The 21,284-nt window shown below is 40.9% G+C and overlaps 3 protein-coding genes across 5 annotated transcripts in view; 2 read left to right on the top strand and 1 right to left on the bottom strand.

Annotated features, from left to right (window-relative positions):
- Window positions 1–1,840, top strand: part of sgsm1b (small G protein signaling modulator 1b) — a 44,336-nt gene extending 42,496 nt beyond the window's left edge. For both annotated transcript variants that reach the window (XM_060908524.1, XM_060908525.1), the window contains one exon: window positions 171–1,840. In XM_060908524.1, the coding sequence (XP_060764507.1) occupies window positions 171–259 (89 nt within the window). In that variant the 3' untranslated portion in view covers window positions 260–1,840. The remainder of the gene's footprint in view (window positions 1–170) is intronic.
- Window positions 1,841–10,164: 8,324 nt separating this feature from the next.
- triap1 (TP53 regulated inhibitor of apoptosis 1) lies at window positions 10,165–12,962 on the top strand. The gene is made up of 2 exons (XM_060909372.1): window positions 10,165–10,413; window positions 12,573–12,962. Exons 1-2 carry the CDS (start codon window positions 10,267–10,269, stop codon window positions 12,648–12,650), a joined length of 225 nt encoding a protein of 74 aa, XP_060765355.1. The 5' UTR covers window positions 10,165–10,266; the 3' UTR covers window positions 12,651–12,962.
- Window positions 12,963–13,096: 134 nt separating this feature from the next.
- Window positions 13,097–21,083, bottom strand: srsf9 (serine and arginine rich splicing factor 9). 2 transcript variants are annotated; one of them, XM_060909370.1, is made up of 5 exons: window positions 20,978–21,083; window positions 16,761–17,130; window positions 16,465–16,634; window positions 16,152–16,324; window positions 13,097–13,772 (listed from the first exon to the last, which is right to left on the bottom strand). In XM_060909370.1, the coding sequence occupies exons 2-5, from the start codon at window positions 16,916–16,918 to the stop codon at window positions 13,554–13,556; spliced, it is 720 nt and encodes a 239-aa protein (XP_060765353.1). In that variant the 5' UTR covers window positions 16,919–17,130; window positions 20,978–21,083; the 3' UTR covers window positions 13,097–13,553. The 2 variants fall into 2 exon arrangements, with proteins under 2 accessions (XP_060765353.1, XP_060765354.1); XM_060909371.1 differs by having other exon boundaries at window positions 16,761–17,017; window positions 20,978–21,071.
- Between the last annotated feature and the right edge of the window lie 201 nt (window positions 21,084–21,284).

Below are 21,284 nucleotides of genomic sequence, written 5' to 3' on the forward strand. Positions count from 1 at the left end.
TTCTGGGTTCTGCCATGCTGGTAGGTGGATTGGTAATGTTAAATTGTGCGTAGGTGTAAATGAGTGTGTGAACACACTCACCAGCTCCATTGTGACCCCGACCTGGATAAAACAGTAACCTAAAGATGAATGAATTACATGATTCTACACCCAATTATGCTTCATTTCAGAAATGGCTGAGCGGCATGATGTTCCACAGCTTCTGGTGATGGCCCGAGACTTGGTTCACAAGGTCCAGATCCTCATCGAGAACAAGTGACAACCTTTCACCATTTGTTCTCCATTGTCTTATTAAAAGGCCACTCGTGTTTGATTATTTTCAAATGATATATTTTGATCCAACTGTTAGAAACACCTTTCTCCGAGTTCCACAGAGCAGGAGATGACTGAAATCTTTTCTAATGTAATGTAACTTGCTCGAGAGCAATAAAACCCAACAACAAATTACACACTTGGAAAGAACTACAAAATATCCATGGCAGATTATAGTCCTCTGCAGAGAAATCTTAGTTGCATGATTCTAAAAAGCCCTGACAGTGTTTTCCAGCCTTGATTACGGAGTACCCCAGCCCTGCAGTTTTTATGGGTTTTTTCCCCCCCTCTCCAGCTTACCCATACTGCATCAGGAAGGTCCTTTAAATTAACTGATTAGGTGGATATGGTGTGTTCAACCAGGGAAAAACACAATGTTCAGGGCAGGGGCACCTCAGGAAGATAGCCGGGAACCATGGTTACCTCAAAAAATGATGATTCTGGTGATGCTAGTGATCAGAAAATTGAGCATCAACATCCGTTGGAGTTGTTATTTGGTGGCCCTTGAGCATGGTTTCCAACCCTGGACTACCTTGTCTTTTTTAATAAAATGATTTGCCAAATGAATAGATGTTAATGGAGCAGTGGTGGGAGAAACCTAAATGATGGCATTACCAATAGAGATTCCTTGAAAAGCACAAGATATTTGTTTTTTTGTCTGCAATTAAGAAACATCCATCAAAAGGGGTGCTTGCTGTTAACAGCACTTGCCAGATTACAGTAGTTAAGTATTGCTTGTCTGTCATGACCACTCCATTTTGCATGGAAAACCCTCAGTCTGTGTCGGCACACCCTTCTGTTTTCAGGTATTATTAAATTTGTATTTTAGATGAGAACAAAGTGATTTTTTTTTTTATTTGTAATGACCAGTTAAGCTTTCTTGGGTGACGTTGTTGCTCGGTGACATGTTGAGCTGCTACACAATTATGTACCTCACCTGAACCAACCTTACTCGAAAACAATCATAAATATACTATAATCTCGGAGATGTGTTTATTTTTGAGCAGTCTTTTTGCCTTAAGTTCCTTTGTTTAGGGACGCGTTCAGCAAATTCATTTATGCTCAGTGAGTGAGTGCAGAAAAAAAAAAGATTGGATTATTATGTCTGTACATCAAAACTTATTCACTCCACTCCAGTGGTTGGCATATATAGCATTTACATAGTGAGTGTGGGTGCGTGTGTGAAAGAAAACGTGTGCGTATGTGTGTGTATACGATCTGAACTACCAGCAACCAAACTTTTGTTTCATAATTTTAGCCAATGGATTCATTGTGGTTGTAGGACTCAGCTAAGACCTTGTAATTCAGACCAGTTGTTTCAAGTGCCAGTGTTATTAACACTAACCTTCACCCACATGCCATTCCATTGACGTGTATTGCCATTTCTTAAAAGCTCTGTGTACATTAGGAATTACGAAATGATAAATCACAGTATAAAAATACTATATAAAACGATGAAATTATGTTAATTGTAAAACAAAAAAGCAAAAGTGCTGTATTCAACTCAAGAAAGTGATAATTTATTTAAGAGAACAGAAAAATACAAGATGTTAAAAATATATTATATGCTTATATATTTTTATTGTAATCTGTGTGACTATAATATAGTATATTGTCAGAATGTTTTGGTGCTGTATTGTAAAATGGAATAAATGTGGACTGTCATCAAAGCGCTCATGCTTCAGTTATTTGCTTTTACAAGTGTGGGATGGGGGTGGCACGGTGGTGTAGTGGTTAGCGCTGTCGCCTCACAGCAAGAAGGTCCTGGGTTCGAGCCCCGGGGCCGGCGAGGGCTTTTCTGTGCGGAGTTTGCATGTTCTCCCCGTGTCCGCGTGGGTTTCCTCCGGGTGCTCCGGTTTCCCCCACAGTCCAAAGACATGCAGGTTAGGTTAACCGGTGACTCTAAATTGACCGTAGGTGTGAATGTGTGTGTGAATGGTTGTCTGTGTCTATGTGTCAGCCCTGTGATGACCTGGCGACTTGTCCAGGGTGTACCCCGCCTTTCGCCCGTAGTCAGTTGGGATAGGCTCCAGCTTGCCTGCGACCCTGTAGAAGGATAAAGCGGCTAGAGATGATGAGATGAGAAGTGTGGGATGATTTATTGTAATTGTCTTGATTTAAAAAAAAAAAAAAGACTGAATTTTCAAGACTCAAACCAACACCCATCCACCTGCTGTTTGTTTTAAGCAGTTCTCTAATCAGCCGATCCCTTGACATCAGGACAAAGCATCAAATCATGCAGATACAAATCAAGAGCTTCAGTTAACGTTCAAACATCAGAATGGAAAAAAATTGTGATCTCTCAAACTGTGACTTTCACTGTGCCAGATGGACTAGTTTTTCAGAAACTGCTGATCTCCTGGGGTTTTCACACACAACAGTTTCTAGAGTTTACACAGAATGGTGCGAAAAACAAAACAACATTGAGTGAATGGGCGATGGTTCGGAGGGTGGAAACACCTTGTTGATAAGAGAGGTCAGAGGAAAATGCCCAGATTGGTTTGAGTTGCCAGGAAGGAAAAAAAAAAAAAAAAAACTGGTATAGTAACTCTTTACAACCATGGTGAGCAGAAAAGCATCTCAGCATGCAACAGCAGAAGACCACATTGGGTTCCACTCCTGCCAGCCAAGAACAGGAATCTTCGACTCAAGAACAAGTTCCTATTAAAGTGACCGGTGAGTGTCGTAATAGTGGAGATGTTTGTGCAATTGCTGCCAAAATGCAATGCAGGTGTATGATGCAGTTGTACATACTGAGTTACATCAGAGACTCCGCTTGGCTAGTTATCAATCAATGAGTGTGATAGCGCTGACGGTGGTATTGGCATGAAAGTCGATCTGTTTATGGAAGCTGATCTGTTTGAGCAGAAAGTACAGATCAGCTGAAAGAACTGCATCGACTTTTAAAATGATCAGATCACAAGTGGACAGCTGAGACACATCATCCGTTTCACGTGTGTCTATCATGTGTCTCCAAGGTGACCAGCTAACCACTTGTATTCAGATTTCGGTACTGCCGTCATCACTTCTGCTAGAAGGTCAAAGGGCCCTGGACAAAGTTATTACATCAGTCTCCGTCGATAGATTTATTTAGGACGGGCTATCTAAGAAAACAAAAACATTTTGAGACTGGCAGGACAAAGTCTCCTCTCTCTCTCTTTTTTCAAGCGTTGACTTGTCTTAGTGGTCACTTACGCTTGTATTGAGCACTGTCCATGTGTTTTCGATCATCCAATACATATTTTAAAACCAAGTTGAAACAGGGTCAATGTGTAAAGCATGTCAATGAAAGAAGGATAAACTACAAGTCAACTCAGAGTTTCATACAGTGTCTTGCAAAAGTATTCATCCCCCTTCGTGTTTGTCTTGTCGTATTACAAGCTGGAATTAAAATGGATTTTGGGGGGTGTTTAGCACCATTTGATTTACACAACATGCCTACCACTTTAAAGGTGCAAACTGCTTTATTGTGACACAAACAATAATTAAGATCAAAAAACAGAAATCTGGAGTGTGCATACTGTAGGTATCCCCCCCTCAAGTCAATACTTTGTAGAGCCACCTTTTGCTGCAATTACAGCTGCAAGTCTCTTGGGGTATGTCTCTATTAGCTTAGCACATCTAGCCACTGGGATTTCTGCCCATTCCTCAAGGCAAAACTGCTCCAACTCCTTCAAGTTAAATGGATTGCGTTGGTCTACAGCAATCTTCAAGTTATGCCACAGATTCTCAATTGGATTGAGGTCTGGGCTTTGACTGGGTCATTCCAAGACATTTAAATGTTTCCCTTTAACCCTTTGGTGACTGACCCCTTGAAAATGGTTCCTCCAGGAACGATGACGTTTCAGTTGTCAAGACAACAGAAAAACTAAAATACAAGAGCATTTTGTTTTGTGCACAAGAGCATTGTGACGTATCTTTCTGTTTTTGTATTTTAGTTTTTCCGTTGTCCTGACAACTGAAAAGTCATCGTTCCTGGAGGAACCATTTTCAAGGGGTCAGTCACCAAAGGGTTTGGTGACTGACCCCTTGAAAATGGTTCCTCCAGGAACCATGACATTTCAGTTGTCAAGACAACGGAAAAACTAAAATACAAATACAAATACAAGAGCATTTTGTTTTGTGCACAAGAGCATTGTGACGTATCTTTCTGTTTTTGTATTTTAGTTTTTCCGTTGTCTTGACAGCTGAAACGTCATCGTTCCTGGAGGAACCATTTTCAAGGGGTCAGTCACCAAAGGGTTAAACCACTCCAGTGTAGCTTTAGCAGCATGTTTCGGGGTCATTGTCCTGCTGGAACATGAACCTTCGTCCCAGTCTCAAACCTCTGGCTGACTCAAACAGATTTTCCTCCAGAATTGCCCTGTATTTAGTGCCATCCATCTTTCCATCAGTCCTGACCAGCTTTCCTGTCCCTGCAGATGAAAAATATTCCCACAGCATGATGCTGCCACCACCATGCTTCACTGTATGAATGGTGTTCTCAGAGTGTTGGGTTTGCGCTACACATGTCATTTTCTATGATGGCCAAAAAGATCAATTTTAGTCTCATTTAACCAGAGAATCTTCTTCCATGTGTTTGGGGAGTCTGCCACATGCTGCTGGGCAAACTCCAAACGTGTTTCCTTAAGCAATGACTTTTTTTCTGGCCACTCTTACATAAATTCTAAAACTTTAAGCCATACACTCCACAGAGTGTACGGCTTAAAGTGGTCCTATGGACAGATTCTCCCATCTCCGCTGTGGATCTTTGCAGCTCCTTCAATGTTATCTTTGGTGTCTTTGTTGCATCTCTGATTAATGCCCTCCTTGCCCGGTCTGTGAGTTTTGGTGGGCGGGGCCTTCTCTCGGCAGGTTTGTAGTGGTCACATTTTCTTTCCATTCTGCTTTAATGGTGCTCCGTGGGATAGTCAAAGTTTGGGATATTTTTTATAACCCAACCCTGAGCTATACTTCTCCACAACTTTGTCTCTGACCTGTTTGGAGGCTCCTTGGTTTTCATGTTGCTTGCTTAGTAGTGTTGCAGAGTCAGGGTCCTTCCAGAACAGGTCAATTTACCGGTATACAGACATCATGTGACAAATCATGTGACACTTAGATTGCATACAGGTGGATCTTAATTAACTAATTATGTGACTTATGAAGTGAATTGGTTGGACCAGCTCTTATTTCGGGGTTTCATACGAAAGGGGGTGAATACCTATGCACACTCCAGATTTCTGTTTTCCCCCCCCATCTTAATTATAGTTTGTGTCACAATTAACAATTTGCACCTTTTAAGTGGTAGGCATGTTGTGTAAATCAAATGTTGCTAACCCTCCCAAAATCCATTTTAATTCCAGCTTGTAATGAGACAAAACAAGACAAACACCAAGGGGGATGAATACTTTTGCAAGACACTGTATATCTTGGAGTGTGTTGAAGAGGTTTTAAAAAGTTAATCAGCAAGTTATTCAGGGTGGATTTTTCCTCATCACTTTAATTTAGACTCATTTTCATGAAGCGTGATGATATAGATGCATTGTGTGTAAATGAATACAAGCTTGTTTCAACTGCAAAAGAACATACATGTCAAGTTATACAGTTTCCCCGTATTTTGTATGGGAAAATGCAATTTTTTGGCCAATATGGCGTACACTGATTTTCATACAGGAAAATTACGTTTTGTATCAGAGATTTTTTTTCCGTTACTCAGAGAAAATTTTCTTAGCATCCACCATTTATTTTTTCAAACATGCGTGCCCAATGAAACGGAACTATTTTCGATTTATGTGGTTTTATAGTTGCACGTGGTTTTCTCGGTCATTTAAGTCCATTGGCTTGGACTGCCCAGACTTCCGTGACGGCTGCAGAAGTTATGTTCTACCAATTTCTTGTGGAACACAACATCCCCCCGACTGTGGCAGACCATTTTTCGCAGTTAGCGAAAAAAAAAACGTTTCTCGATTCAAAGACTGCACAGGCAAGCATTTGTGTGTGTGTTTTTTTTTTAAAGTTTTTACTGTTTGCATGTAGGAAAGCTTCCTCCATTATCATAATAATTTAGGGAGGCGATACTGGAAGTCGCCATTTATACAACGGCAAATGTAGTTCCCCGGCGATTTCTGGTTTCGCTTCCCTAAACATTTTAATTGCTGATAGACATTATATGTAGACACAGATGACCAACATCCATTACTACCATCAGTCGTCAGTAAACTGGAAAAGTATTGAATAAAGAGTAATGGTGGTAACGACCGTTGGTAACCTGTCTCTAAAATGTGTAGTAGGGGATGGAAGCAATTTAACACCATCTACATGTTTGCTGTGCTCTGATTTTCTTTTATTGGCCAGGAAAATAATAGATGTATATTGGAGAAAGGTCTTGGATGTAAAAACTGCTCTGGGTGTTGCCAGGTTTCCAATGCTGAAACAACTTTTTACTGCTTTGCTGTGCCTCCCACATAGCAACGCAGATAGTGAGAGGGCTTTTTCATTGGTTAGGAAAATTCATACTGAGGACAGAAAAAATATGGCTGCAGACACATTAACTGCATATCTGCAAATTAAAATGAACTGTGATGAGGAGCTACAACTGCTACCCAAGCAGTGAGATTATAGCTAGTGCCAAATCTGCAACATCTTTGTACAATAAAGAACACTCCAAAAAGGAATAAGATTTAAATTCTTGTTATAAATTACTGGGAAGATTTTCAATTTAACGTCATAATTTATTAATATTTTCACTTATCCTTGTTTACATAATATACTTGATGTGGTTCATTCATATTTAGTTGGATCCAACACTGCTTGCGGTCTCAAATGGAACTTTTACTAACCTAATTAGTAAACCTAGTTAGTAACTTTTATAACCTAGTTAGTAACTAATTGTTTGACATGATTATATATAATTTATTACATGTAACCTACTATTTTAATTAACATACCTACTTAGTACTGCTGTTATATTTCAAGTAATTTTCTTTGGTGGAATGTAATATTGTAGGTGATGTCAACACTTGTCAAATAGAACTTTGTGTAATTTTTATGAACTATTTAATATTAATACATTTTATTTGCAAAATTTACATCAATAATTCTGGTATTACTGATACAATGTATATTAAATATAATTGGTTCACCTATCTGTGCTCCACCATCTCCAGCAACCTCTCTCTTGACACCGAGCTGAGCATGCAGATCGGCAAAGCAGTAACAGCAATGGCCTGTCTTGCAAAGAGAGTCTGGGACAACACCATGCTCACGACCAACACCAAAATGAGAGTGTATCAGGCCTGCATGCTGAGCACTCTCCTCTATGGAAGCAAAGCACAGACCCTCTACTCCCGCCAAGAACGCAGACTGAACGCCTTCCACATGCACTGTCTCAGAAGACTTCTGGGCATCACCTGGCAGGACCGTGTCACCAACACCGATGTCCTGGCCAAGGCAGGGATGCCCAGCATGTTTGCCATGCTGACCCAGAGACGCCTGCGCTGGCTAGGCCACGTCAGCCGCATGGACGACGGCAGCATCCCAAAGGACACGCTGTATGGTGAGCTGGCCACAGGCTCTAGACCCACAGGATGACCTGCACTACGCTACAAGCACGTGTGCAAGCGTGACCTGAGGGCAGGCGGCTTCAACCCCGCAGACCTGGAGACGGCGGCCTCAGACCGCACCGGCTGGCGGTCCACCACCAAGGCCGTTGTTGGGGAAGCCGAGGAAAGGAGAGACCCGGTAGGGGGAGAGGAGGCTCCGACGACAGTGGAGACTGCAGACGGCATCAACAGACACCCGACCAAGCAACTTCATCTGCAGCAACTGTAGCAGACCATGCGGCTCACACATCGGCCTATACAGCCATACTAGGCACTGCAACTCGACAACTGATGGATGACCTCTGGCGCAGATCACCATGATCTTTCGAGATCGAAGGAGCCAACAAGTATATTAAATAAAGTTTATAGTTCAGTCATTCTCTTTAGTAGATAATTGTTTACTTGACTGTACACATAGTCCTTTTTAATTCAGTTGTTTTCTCTGGGATCTAAAATTTCTTTTTATTCAGTACATGCTTATTTGATCCCTTCAATTTGATGCAGTGTGATAAATATACCTATTACAGTATGAGTGTATAATGTGGAATAAAACAATATATTGGAATTTTTTCTCGTGTATGTAAGGGAAGAGTACAGATTTTGTAAGGGCATGGGTAACTAAAGGTTGACATGTATGAAAGAAACAAATGACATTAAGGTGAATTCATGAGGGGAAATTATTGTAATCATAATTAATAATAAGTAATGGAACTTGAGTAAAATTAGTGTTGATATAAAAGTGCTTACCAAGCTGTTGTAAAAAAAAAAAAAAAATTACCACAGAAAAGTCTGTCGCTCCATTTTGACTGAGAAACTCCTGAGTAAAATTTAGCCTCCAGCTACAATACCCTTTTTTTCCCCTTTTTTCTTTTATTGGAAAACCAAACATTGTACAAAACATTGGAAGGGTGGGGTAGAGAAAGAAAAATACAGTCATTAATTAAGAGAAGAAAGAAAATTATAAGTTGCCATCAAAATAATTGTCCTTTCGGCTTTGCGGTTGTTCAGTCCTTCCAGAGAGTTCATATATGATTTGACCTCATTTTTAAACGCAGCAAATGAGGGTTTCCTTCCCCCCCATTTACATCTATGAATATGATATTTACCCAAAATAATAAAAAGATTCAATATAAAATTATATGGTTCACAAAATGTTTCTTTCAAAGAAAAACAAAACATCTTTTTTACTAAAGGATACACTACAAGACCATACCTCACAACGCTCAACCTCGACCCAAAAAAACCTTGAGAAAAAACATTCATAAAATAAATGACAAATAGATTCAGACGTGGGGCGGCACGGTGGTGTAGTGGTTAGCGCTGTCGCCTCACAGCAAGAAGGTCCTGGGTTCGAGCCCCAGGGCCGGCGAGGGCCTTTCTGTGCGGAGTTTGCATGTTCTCCCCGTGTCCGCGTGGGTTTCCTCCGGGTGCTCCGGTTTCCTCACAGTCCAAAGACATGCAGGTTAGGTTAACTGGTGACTCTAAATTGACCGTAGGTGTGAATGTGAGTGTGAATGGTTGTCTGTGTCTATGTGTCAGCCCTGTGATGACCTGGCGACTTGTCCAGGGTGTACCCCGCCTTTCGCCCATAGTCAGCTGGGATAGGCTCCAGCTTGCCTGCGACCCTGTAGAAGGATAAAGCGGCTAGAGATAATGAGATGAGATGAGATTCAGACGTAGCACCACAGAAAACACATAAATCTGAAAGGTCTGTTTTAAATCTTTGCAATAGTGTGTTTGTAGGGTAAATTAAATGTAATATTTTAAAAGAAACTTCCTTGACTTTGTTATTAAGTATGTAATCACTTAAGCAAACCTAAATCTTATCCCAATCAATGTCCACAAAAAGGCCATTCCAGTAACTTTTACACCTTGGAGTAACAGGTGTCTGTATTATCTGTCTTAGCCACTTATTATTACATTTCCTATCTCTAATGTTTACACCATTATTGTAAAAGTGTGGAGTAGACTGTTCACAAGGAGCTTGAGATAATATTCTCATAAAACCATTAGGAAGTGCATCAAATACAATACTGTATTCTCTGGGATAGCAAATTTATTTAGAAACTCTGTATATGTAAGGAAAAAACATTGGTTATTAATTAATTGAGAAATAAACAAAATGTTATTACAAACCCAGTTTTCAAAGAATGTAGATTTCTTTTTAAAAGTCCAGCTACAATACCCGTTCCAACCGCTCGCGCCTGGCGCAACGTCATCAACATGCGCCGTTTGTTGGTCACGTGGTATACAGAAGCAACGTCAGGAGAAAGGGCTGGAGATCGGCTCAGGATTATGACGTATACATAGAGGCAACTTGTCTTATCCTGTCGAAAACTTCTACTCTCTGACGTTTTTAGATTATTTGCTGAAAATGAACAGCGTGGGTGAAGGCTGCACTGAGCTGAAACGCGAATATGATCAGTGTTTTAACCGCTGGTTCGCTGAGAAATTCCTGAAAGGAGACCGGAGTGAAGACCCCTGCACTGAACTCTTCAAGAAATATCAGTCCTGTGTGAAGGTAACCACGAATAATAACGTTAAAAAGCATCTTCTGGTTGTCTTTCAGCTTGATTATCAATTATAGCAAGAAATATATATACACACACACAAACTCTCTCTTCTGTTCATGAATCAGAATTCCTGTATTGCCATTGCACACAGGACAACGAAACTGGTTAGCAGCCCTAATGGTGCCTTGGCACAAAGCAAGAAGTAGCAAGAGCAAAATAAACTTAAAGATGATCAGGTCCAGGAACGTTTGGAATCCACTGTTTTGTACAGGTTCGTGGTTTCCATACACACCTAGCATTATTAGGTGTAGAAAACTGGACAGGACAATCACAAGAACTTGAAGAAGTTGATCCACTTACACTACCGTTCAAAAGTTTGGGGTCACTTTGAAATGTCCTTATTTTTGAAAGGAAAGCACTTCTTTTCAATGAAGATCACTTTAAACTAATCAGAAATCCACTCTATACATTGCTAATGTGGTAAATGACTATTCTAGCTGGTTTTTGGTGCAATATCTCCATAGGTGTATAGAGGCCCATTTCCAGCAACTCTCACTCCAGTGTTCTAATGGTACAATGTGTTTGCTCATTGCCTCAGAAGGCTAATGGATGATTAGAAAACCCTTGTACAATCATGTTAGCACAGCTGAAAACAGTTGAGCTCTTTAGAGAAGCTATAAAACTGACCTTCCTTTGAGCAGATTGAGTTTCTGGAGCATCACATTTGTGCGGTCGATTAAATGCTCAAAATGGCCAGAAAAATGTCTTGACTATATTTTCTATTCATTTTACAACTTATGGTGGTAAATAAAAGTGACTTTTCATGGAAAACACAATTGTCTGGGTGACCCCAAACTTTTGAACGGTAGTGTACATATAAGTAACTCGCATAAATTATTATAACAAGGTTAAACAGGAGTGGCTTCTGTTGTGTGTGGTGATTAAATCCATATCATGCTGAAAAGAGTCACACAATGTCATTAATACTACATACTATACCACTTTGTTCATTTCAAACAAGAAGAAGAAACCTTTGTCACATGCACACTTCAAGCACAGTGAGATTCATCCTCTGCATTTAACCCATCTGAAGCAGTGAACACACACCCAGAACAGTGGGCAGCCACACTACAGCGCCCGGGGAGCAGTCAGGGGTTAGGTACTTTGCTCAAGGGCACTTCAGCCCAAGGCCGCCCCACGTTAACCTAACTGCATGTCTTTGGACTGTGGGGGAAACCCATGCAGACACGGGGAGAACACGCCGACTCCACACAGAAAGGCCCCTGCTGGCCGCTGGGCTCTTTCTGTGCATCTTATTTCATATCACCTGTGAGAATTATACTTTATATATCTGCAGCCTCCTACAGTGCCATGTACTGATACAAGTTTCAATCAATACCAGTTTGGAATCTTGGGATTTAAACACACAACCTACTGGTTATTAACATTTTACTATGTTAAATAATTAAGTAGATACCCTTGTTTTATTTATTTCCATCATGACTCAGTGTATGATTCTCTGAGCCCCTTTTTTTTAATTACTTGCCAAAAAAACCTCTCACACACAAAAGGCAGCATAACCCTCAAAGGAAAGCATTATCTGCCCTCTTGTACATAAGTCAGCCATATCATCGATTCTTGTTACAATGGCACCTGTTAAGGGGTGGAATATATTAAGCATCAAGTGAACTGATTTCTTGATGTGTTGGAAGCAGGAAAAATGGGCAAACATAGGGATTTGACAAGGACCAGATTGTGATAATTAGATGACTAGGTCAGAACATCTCCAAAACAGCAACTCTTGTGTGGTGTTCCTGAAGTGCAGTGGTTAGTACTTCCCAAAACTGGCCCAAGGAAGGACAACCAGTGAACCAACAACAAGGACGAGTGCTCAAGACTTAATGTTGCTGTGATTGACCTTGCACACAGAGTACGTTGTTCCTCCACCGCAGAAAGAACGGCCACTTTTCTTTTTACCATACGTGCAGCCATGGATCGCTGTGGCATAACCAGGATTTGAACTTGCAATCCTCTGACATGGAAAAATTTTATGAAATGGTATTGGTTGAATTCCCCCCTCAGGGCTTTAATGTCAGTTGTAAATGAAGAGCTTTCAGTGTTTAGTATCACTTGTCTGATTAGTACCGATGTGATTTTTGCTTTACAGAAAGCTATCAAAGAAAAGGACATTCCTATTGATGGCGTGGAGTTCATGGGTCCGAACAAAGAGAAACCAGGAAGTTGATGAGACTTTGAACCATAATTCTTCTGAATTACTTGAGGAAAATCGTTCTGGATTGCACTGTTGATGTGTGCATCATACATCATGACAAAGACTTACATTTGGGGAATTATTTTGGGTGCAGAGCAAAGCTCCAACACTTAACTTACCTGGAATGCTACAGAGGACACAGCAGGTCAATTTTGTTTTTGCTTGTAGGCAGGAAATCTATACATGGTAGATGTAATAATGCTGTTTAAAATGTTGGATAAGTGGAATACTAAGGAGCTGCTGTTAACATGCCTCTGAAATATGACTAATACATTTTAAATTGAATTTTTCATTACATTGTGTGCATTTCTTTCCTCATGTGTCACTTAAATCATTCAGGTCAGGTGATTTAAAAATCCCGTTCCTTTGTTGCCGAGATGCAGGAATGATGACCTTACTAAATTTTGGGAGAACACCACCATGATTCAAATCTTTAATTTGGAAAATAAAAATACAAGAAGTGTATTTTTAACATGATACAAAAAAGAAGGGAGAGAGTACATTAGAAAACAAACCTAAGCCTTGTTTTCATTTTACTTAAAAGAAAAATAAAAAGATTAGCACAACTTCTGCAAGAACAGCCTTTTTTTTTTGCCAAAATAACAAAAGGTGGACACAAATGATTTAATCATGATTTTTGCTCTAAATGATGAGATAAAACCTCTCTTCCTGGCAGTTAAGAATTATCCAGTTATTATTGACCAGAAGAGGAACATTTTCATCTTGAGACCATTTTGAAACTTGTGAACAAAGACTAAGGCTTTCCAGGGATGCTCTTAATTGTGGAATGTAAATTACAAAATTAAAAAAAAAAAATTAAAAAGGTAGAATATGGTGAGGGGTGGGTTTTAAACAGGGCTGAACTCGTTTGGCTGTTTACCGATAGTGACGTGGCAGTGGGCTGTGGTGCTGAGGCAGCGGTCTTCGCGAAGGAGGGCTGAGACGAGCCAAATGGCGTGGAGGGGAGCGGTAGCGAGGAGGAGAACCTCGGCTCTGGTACGGAGGAGTGTACCGCCCACGAGACCTGGAGCGGGAACGGGAACGACCCCAGCTCGTGCCGCGCTCCTCCAATACTCTGATGTAGGCTGTCTCACCCTGTAGGAGGAAACGGAGAAGCTGTTCACTACTCTAGTAACTGACCAAGGCTCGCTTTTAGTTGCAATACAGGTGACTGACAAATTAAAGCAGGGATGAGAGGGTGGTCATCAAAAAAGCAGAAAACAAGATAAAGGTATGCGAGGGTGCCAAAGGTGCCCGAAGCCAATTGGTGGGGAGGGATACACCCCCCAGGAAATTTTTGAAAAATAAGGCCTTACAAACCACTTTTCCTGCAATCTGAGCTGTAGTAGATAAAAAAATAAAAAAAACTGTTGTCTTTTTTATATATTTACATGAAAATATGTTTCAAATCAATAGGAGCACTATTTGAATTCAACATAAAATCACATTCTACATTCAAGGGTATGGTTATAATTCATGATCAACAAAAATAACAATTCACATTAAACTTAAGTTCTATTAATTATCAAAATGTTCATATATTAAATAAAATTTCTTAGGGTGACTGACCATTTCTCCCTACGTCCTCATTAGTTGCATATGATTTCTTCAAAAAGTCTTTTGAAATATTTAAGTTTTCAAAACGGTCAGCATTAATTCAGATTTACTGAATATCATATACATGTTCGATGTATTAAATCAAACGAATGCTAAGTTTATGGGATAATGTCTATGTACACTTTATACAATTATTTATAGTTCACAGTCACTTCTCATTTTCATTTGATCGTTTCGACGACTTCTTCAGCTTTTTGGCCAAAGACAAAAGCTTGTCAGTCCTCTCTTTTGTAAGAACTGTTATGATAGCCAATCATGCTCTCGCCATCGATGTTTTGGCCAATTACATTGTAGATAACACGTATTCTACCGCGAGACTAAAGATAGCGAAAATGTAAACATGTAACATCGTTGTTGGAATGAATTACGCTTGAGTATCATGAAGGAACATACCCCCACCCCCCTCGATAAATGGAAAAAAAAAAATCAACGGATTTGGCATAATATAAAAAGGTCGATTTTTACTCAGAAAAAGCGGAAATCCGCTGAAAGGCAGAAAACTCTCATCCCTGTTAAAGGGAAGACCAGCATAAACCGTCTTGGCAAGTGTGAAGAAACTTTGTAGTGATTTGCAGTGATGCGTCCCTCTAAGGAGACAAAAGGACTCAAATGATGCCAGAAAAATAAACTCCTCCCACAGCTTAACAAAGCCACTGGTTTTCCCTTCAATCGGTCACCCACCTGTGTTTAAGAAGCATGAGAATAAACCTGCGTCCTTCAAATAATTAGTTAATTAATGCTATAACTAAATCACTAAATAAGAACAGTAGTATCAGGCTAACAGTAATCAGCACTAGGGCTGCACAATATATCGAAAAAGTATCGATATCGCGATATAGTTTGCGACACACATACCGCAAAAATTACTTAAATTTCGATAAAAGGCACATTTTTCTGTGCCGTCCAATCACATTTGAATGTCAACAAGCGCCACGGGATAACTCCGCCCCCTATTGCAAAACAAGTAAAAGCCTCGTGGTGATGGCGGAAGGTGGGAGCAAGTGTGGTGAGACAAACTTGTGTGAGGAGGAACTGGTTTCCAAAAAAAAAAAAAAAATGCACGTCTGCTATTTGGAAGTACTTTGGATTCAGGAGGGGTGATGTACTGCAAACTCAGGTACTTTGCAAGACATGTACCTGTAAAACAGTGGTGGGGCGGCTCACTGGCACAAACACTGCTGTACAGAAGCATAAAAACATAAAACCGCTCTCTCTCTCTCTCTCTCACACACACACACACACACACACACTACTGCTCTCACTCTCTCTCTCTCTCTCACACACACACACACCACTGCTCTCTCACCCGCATGTGTTATTAACAGATTGTGTTTGAGTTTATGGTGAATCTGTGTCGCTCACCTTCATCTCCTGGGAGCCGCTGAAATTGCCATTTTGAATGCTTTATGTTAATGTAATGTAGTTTTCAGTTTTTTGTTTACTTCAACTTAAGACATTTTCTGCTGCGCTCACAAAAATTAAGAGATTTAAAGATGATTGATGGACACCATTGCAGGTGTAGCCATGTTTTTCCAATAAAAAATAATGTTGGAATGGAAGCGATGCATTGGGTGTTTTTTTTTAAATGCTAGATACAGGGCAGAACGGCGAGTAGAGGTAAGAAAAACATTATATATTTAATTATCGTGATGCATATCGATATCGAGATATTCAGTCATGTTATCGAATATCGCATATTTTTCTGATATCGTGCAGCCCTAATCAGCACCACTATAAATCATAAATATCTATTAGCCCCCCGAGCTGCACGTTACCGTTGAGAACCAGTAATACACCCTAAATACACAACTTGTGAATCTGATTGTTAGTGTTTCTGTTATTGACTTAGTGTGTAACCTGGTGGGATCTGAACTCCGTGCCATCCAGTCGACGCAGGGCATACTCCATGTCTTCCCGTCTCAGGAATTCCACCACTCCCTCACCGTCACGCTGCACATCAGCAAAGCACACGTCTCCTGCCTCCCTCATGTGGTCTTTAAGATCTTGCCAACTTCCGGTGGGAGGAAGGCCTGAAAAAACAAGAACAAGGCTCATGGATACAAATACCAGCATATCCCATATGAAATGATTTGTAGTGCACTGAGCTATACATAAGCACCTTGCAGTAAATATAACCGACCCACTGAAGACACTGGATGTTTTAACCTACCCGTAACTATAACCCGGAACTCGGATCTACGCGACGGAGGTCCAAACCTTCCCCTTGGTCCTCCACCTGATCCGCCAAATTTGGATCCTGAGGAGCGAGGATATTCCACACGCAGCTTACCGTCTCCAAATCCATATCCATTCCTTCCATAGACGGCGTCCTCTGCATCCCTATAGGAAAAGAGTAAAGTGCTCCTAACTTTCTTTCTACTGAGAGACTTTTGAGAAATGGCTCCTCCATGTTCCCTGTCTTCAGTCAGTGATGGTGAAAATGACAACATCAGCCCTGGAACTCACCGTGGGTCCTCAAAACGAACAAAGGCAAAGGGGATGGTCCCGCGGTTGTTCTTCAGCTCGATATCCCGAATTTTGCCATATTTGAAGAAGAGATCCTCAATGTCCCTCTCCTGCACGTCCATGGGAAGGTTTCCCACATAGATCCTCCCGTCCGCCATGACTTAAATAAATGTACACTTGATGAACCTGCAGCCTTTGAGGAGATACACGGTTCCACAAAATGGTGTTGAAGACAATCCCAATTCTAGTCCGTCCTCCTAAAAATGGATTAATTAAAACTCTAAACTCTGAGCAGAGCAGCGGTAGAAGTACATGATGAGCTCAAGTAAGACCTCAGGACCTCTCCAGGATTTCCCCAGAGTTAGAAAACCTTAAAAAAACAGGATAATCAATGAGTTGGTAAATCTGGCCATGAAAAACCATCACATTTCTATGGAAGAAATAATTCCAAGAAATGTAATGATACTCGCAGTATAAAGCTGTGTTTACAGTTGTATCTCTCTGGGGCTTCTAGTAAGAAAATGTACATAAATCCCCAAAGTAATTTGCATCAGTTTTAATGGCATGCTGATTTGCAAAGCAGGTGCACTAACCTCCCTTTACAAAGCAAAGCGAAACCTGCCAGTTTTCAAGCCTGATGTACTTCAGTTATACTTTGTAGAAACGAGAATTGCAAGATGTTACAAAAAGGAAGTCAAACTTTTAGCATTACGTATCAGTCTCCAGACCCAATTTGAAGAATGTATGATGTCTGATGGAGTTAGAACAGATATCTCAAGAAGAATGAGCAAAGATTGGCCAAGCCAAGTGAAAATATTACAACTGAGGGAATCGGAGGATACACAAGATGATATGGGGGCTAGAAAGGGAAAAGGTGGGTATTAAAGTTAATAGAAAATATTTAGGTCATGATCAGAATTAATTAAAAAAAAAAAAGTATAAATGAACTCCCAAATATAACCATGTACATGTTACATTTTTTAACCCAATCAAATTCCTTACTCTGGTGATTCTCATTTGGCTGCGACTCCCCAAACCTTCCCATAAATCATACTCCAACAACTTCGTTTCTACATGCGATCACACTGGAAATCCTTTGTGCAATCCATTTCTATTGTAAACTAATTACCAAATCTGCTACCATTCCTATCACATTTGTAAATTTATTGTACATGGAGGAAGCCATGGCCTAATGGTTAGAGAAGCAGCTTTGGAACCAAAAGGTTGCCAGTTCGATTCCCTGGACGAGCAGGTACTTAACCCCAGGCTGCTCTGGGTATGATGTACTTGAGGGTCTGTTAAATGCCTGTAATGTAATCTAACGTAACAAAATTACGATGCAGTTCTAGACAGGTTTTTAGTTCTTTTAAGCTCAATGTGCCACTTTTTCCTCACTGCCACACACTCGTTCAGCTCATTACGACAATGTTATAAATACCAACAACATAAGAGCCTGTCAAATTAATTTATTTAACTTTGCCATACCGAGATTATATATGTGCATACATTATGGCTGGGAAACCACTACAGTGTGCGCCAATTACAGTGGCCCCGTTGTACCTAATCTGCATGTCTTTGAACTGTGGGGGAAACCAGAGCATCCAGAAGAAACCTACAAGGACATGGGGAGAACATGCAAACTCCATACAGAAAGGCCTCGGTCAGTCGTGACCTTCGAACTTGGAACCTTCTTGCTGTGGGGCGACAGTGTGAACCACTGCACCACCGTATCACCCCATTATCTCAAATACTGCTCTCAAAGACTAGAGTCTCTTTTTTAGTATCCTTTTGGCTATCAATCAATCAATCTATACAAGGATATGGGTAGTATCTCACTGGGCTGCGACAGCTCATGACAAATTGTGAACGTCATTCGCGAGAGTGTTTCAAAAGCGTCTTGAAACATTCGCGGGGCTTCTCAAGTTCCTTGCAAAGTGTCGCTCCTTCGCCGCTGAAATTTTGAACATGTTCAAAAAATTTGTGCGACAAAATTTCTCTCAAAATAGTCGCAAACCCTTCTCAAGTCAGTTTCCGTGAGGCTTCCTCTACTTCCCTGCCTGCCGAGGGAAAGCCGGGCTGCGACAGCCTGCGACTAGTTGGAGACACGACAATTGCGGTAAAATACGCGAATATCAATTCAGTGTCTCGTCTTGTCTTCTTCCGCTTTATCCGGGACCGGGTCGCGGAGGCAGCAGTCTAAGCAGGGAAGCCCAAACTTCCCTTTCCCCAGACACCTCGGCCAGCTCCTCGGGAAGAACACCGAGGCGTTCCCAGGCCAGCCGAGAGACATAGTCCCTCCAGCGTGTCCTGGGTCTTCCCCGGGGCCTCCTCCCGGGGGGACATGCCTGGAACACCTCCCGAGGGAGGCGTCCAGGAGGCATCCGAAAAAGATGCCCGAGCCACCTCAGCTGATTCCTCTCGATGTGGAGCAGCAGCGGCTCTACTCCGAGCTCCTCCCGAGTGACCGTGCTTCTCACCCTATCTCTAAGGGAGCGCCCAGCCACCCTGCGAAGGTAACTCATTTCGGCCACTTGTATCCGCGATCTTGTCCTTTCGGTCATTACCCAAAGCTCATGACCATAGGTGAGAGTCGGTGTTCAGTGTGATTCCAAGAAAAAAATTGTCGCTAATTCGCATAGTTTATTGCAATTGTTGTGGCTCCGACTAGTCGCGGGCTGTCACAGCCCAGTGAGATACTGGCTAAAACAAAGATTATCTCTCTCCATCAAGCTTCTGTGTGTTTTGAAATGGCTCATTAATATGATGATTCTAAGGTCCCTTCACTGGCTTCCAGTAAGCTACAGAATTGACTTTAAAGCATTGCTGCTGGTGTACACATCTCTAAATGGTGCAGGGCCCAATTACCTCTCTGATACGTTGCGGCGGCCGAACCCAATCAGATCTACCAGATCGCAGCAGAAAAATGTACTGGTAAAACCTGTTGTTAAAACAAAGTGTGGTGAAGCAGCTTTTAGCTACTATGCAGTACAGCTATGGAATCAACTCCCGGAGGACATCAAAAATGCTCCTGCTGTTGGCAGCTTCAAATCTAGACTAAAGGCCAAGCTGTTCTCAGATGCTTTCTGCTAACTGATATCTATCATCATCACCTTTACATGCTTTAAACTTTTATTCCATTTTATTCTGCTGTTTTTTTCCTGAACTTTTACTTCATTTTATTATTTCTACTATTGTTTAATTCTTATTATTTTTTCTCTCTTCTTCCCCCTTTATTTTATGTAATTTTATTTTCTATTGTTTACTGTTTTGTCTTTACCTCTGTAAAGCACATTGAACTGCCACTGTGTATGAAACGCGCTATACAAATAAACTTGCCTTGCCTTGAGACAAACTATAAATCTGTTATTTCTAGACTTGATCATCATACTGTGAATATTTCAATTTGCAATCCCTCAAAATAAGAATCAAAAGTCAACCCTTCCTGCTTGAACTAAATCCCTTTGTCTTTGTTTATGCAAACTGTTTGTACCTTATTGTTTCACACGTAGGTGGTGTTATCTGCATTACCACAGCTGGACGGCTATTTATTTTCATAACTGAATATAAAGAACCTGTGTGATCATGTCACAACTGAGGAGTGGAGGAGTGCACTGCTCATTTCATTCAAACCCTGACGAGTACACTAACTAAACCGAAAGCTAGGCACTTAAACCATTACTCAGTGAAATTAAAGCGTAGAATATTCAAAAATGGACACAATATGTGGCTTTTATATCAAACAGGGTCGGCACAGGTACACATTTCTGCTATTTATAGGTCATTCTTGTCCTTCATTGATGCTAGCTAGCTAGCTAAAAGTTAGCATAGCTGCGTCAGCTAGCAAGAGCTAACATTTACATTTTGAAGTAACGACGCGAACAACTTATTAGTTTCGGTAGAATTATATTCAGCGTATTATTATTATTATGCTTATTTTTTTTTTTACTTCCAAACGTGTATACTTAGAAGCAACAGCAGGTAAAAGTGTGACGCTCGGTTCAAACAGCTCAGAGCCTCCGCCTGCTTGCTAAGCGGCTAACGCGTCTCTTTGTTGGGACAAAGCTGCTAGCTTAGCCGACTAGCACACACGGACAGGCTGCTCCTTTAATACAGAGCTCGAGCACGAGGCGACGGAAGACAGGGGCGGTGTATTTACGCGTGCTGATGCATGAAATGTGCAAAAAAAAAATAATAAATATTATAAAAGATGAACATACCTTTTGTAAATAGTAGAAGGTGACAGTAAAACTAGCCGAAATAAACAACCTTAACTGACGCTTCCTCCAGAGCAGGAAGTGTCTGATGACCATTGCGGTAGCTCCGCCCACTTTACCGCTCCCTCGGGGTTCAAATAATTAAACCCCGCCCACTCTGTAAAACAGCAACTAAACTTGTTCAATTACATGACTGACCTTTTAATGCTTAATCATTATTAATGATTAGTTTAGTGGGTACAAATAAGATTATTAATTGGTTATGTTTTGTTTCACAGTGACACTTAAATGTAATTCAGATATACATAGA

This window comes from Neoarius graeffei, chromosome 25 (genome assembly GCF_027579695.1).
Source record: "Neoarius graeffei isolate fNeoGra1 chromosome 25, fNeoGra1.pri, whole genome shotgun sequence".
Taxonomy (NCBI): Eukaryota; Metazoa; Chordata; class Actinopteri; order Siluriformes; family Ariidae; genus Neoarius; species Neoarius graeffei.

Coding starts and splice junctions, on each gene's coding strand:
- triap1 (XM_060909372.1), top strand. CDS start 10,267: ATGAACAGCGTGGGTGAAGGCTGCACTGAGCTGAAACGCGAATATGAT. Junction 10,414..12,572: donor AATATCAGTCCTGTGTGAAG/GTAACCACGAAT, acceptor TTTGCTTTACAG/AAAGCTATCAAAGAAAAGGA.
- srsf9 (XM_060909370.1), bottom strand. CDS start 16,918: ATGGCGGACGGGAGGATCTATGTGGGAAACCTTCCCATGGACGTGCAG. Junction 16,325..16,464: donor GTTCCGGGTTATAGTTACGG/GTAGGTTAAAAC, acceptor TTGTTTTTTCAG/GCCTTCCTCCCACCGGAAGT. Junction 13,773..16,151: donor CGGAGTTCAGATCCCACCAG/GTTACACACTAA, acceptor TTCCTCCTACAG/GGTGAGACAGCCTACATCAG.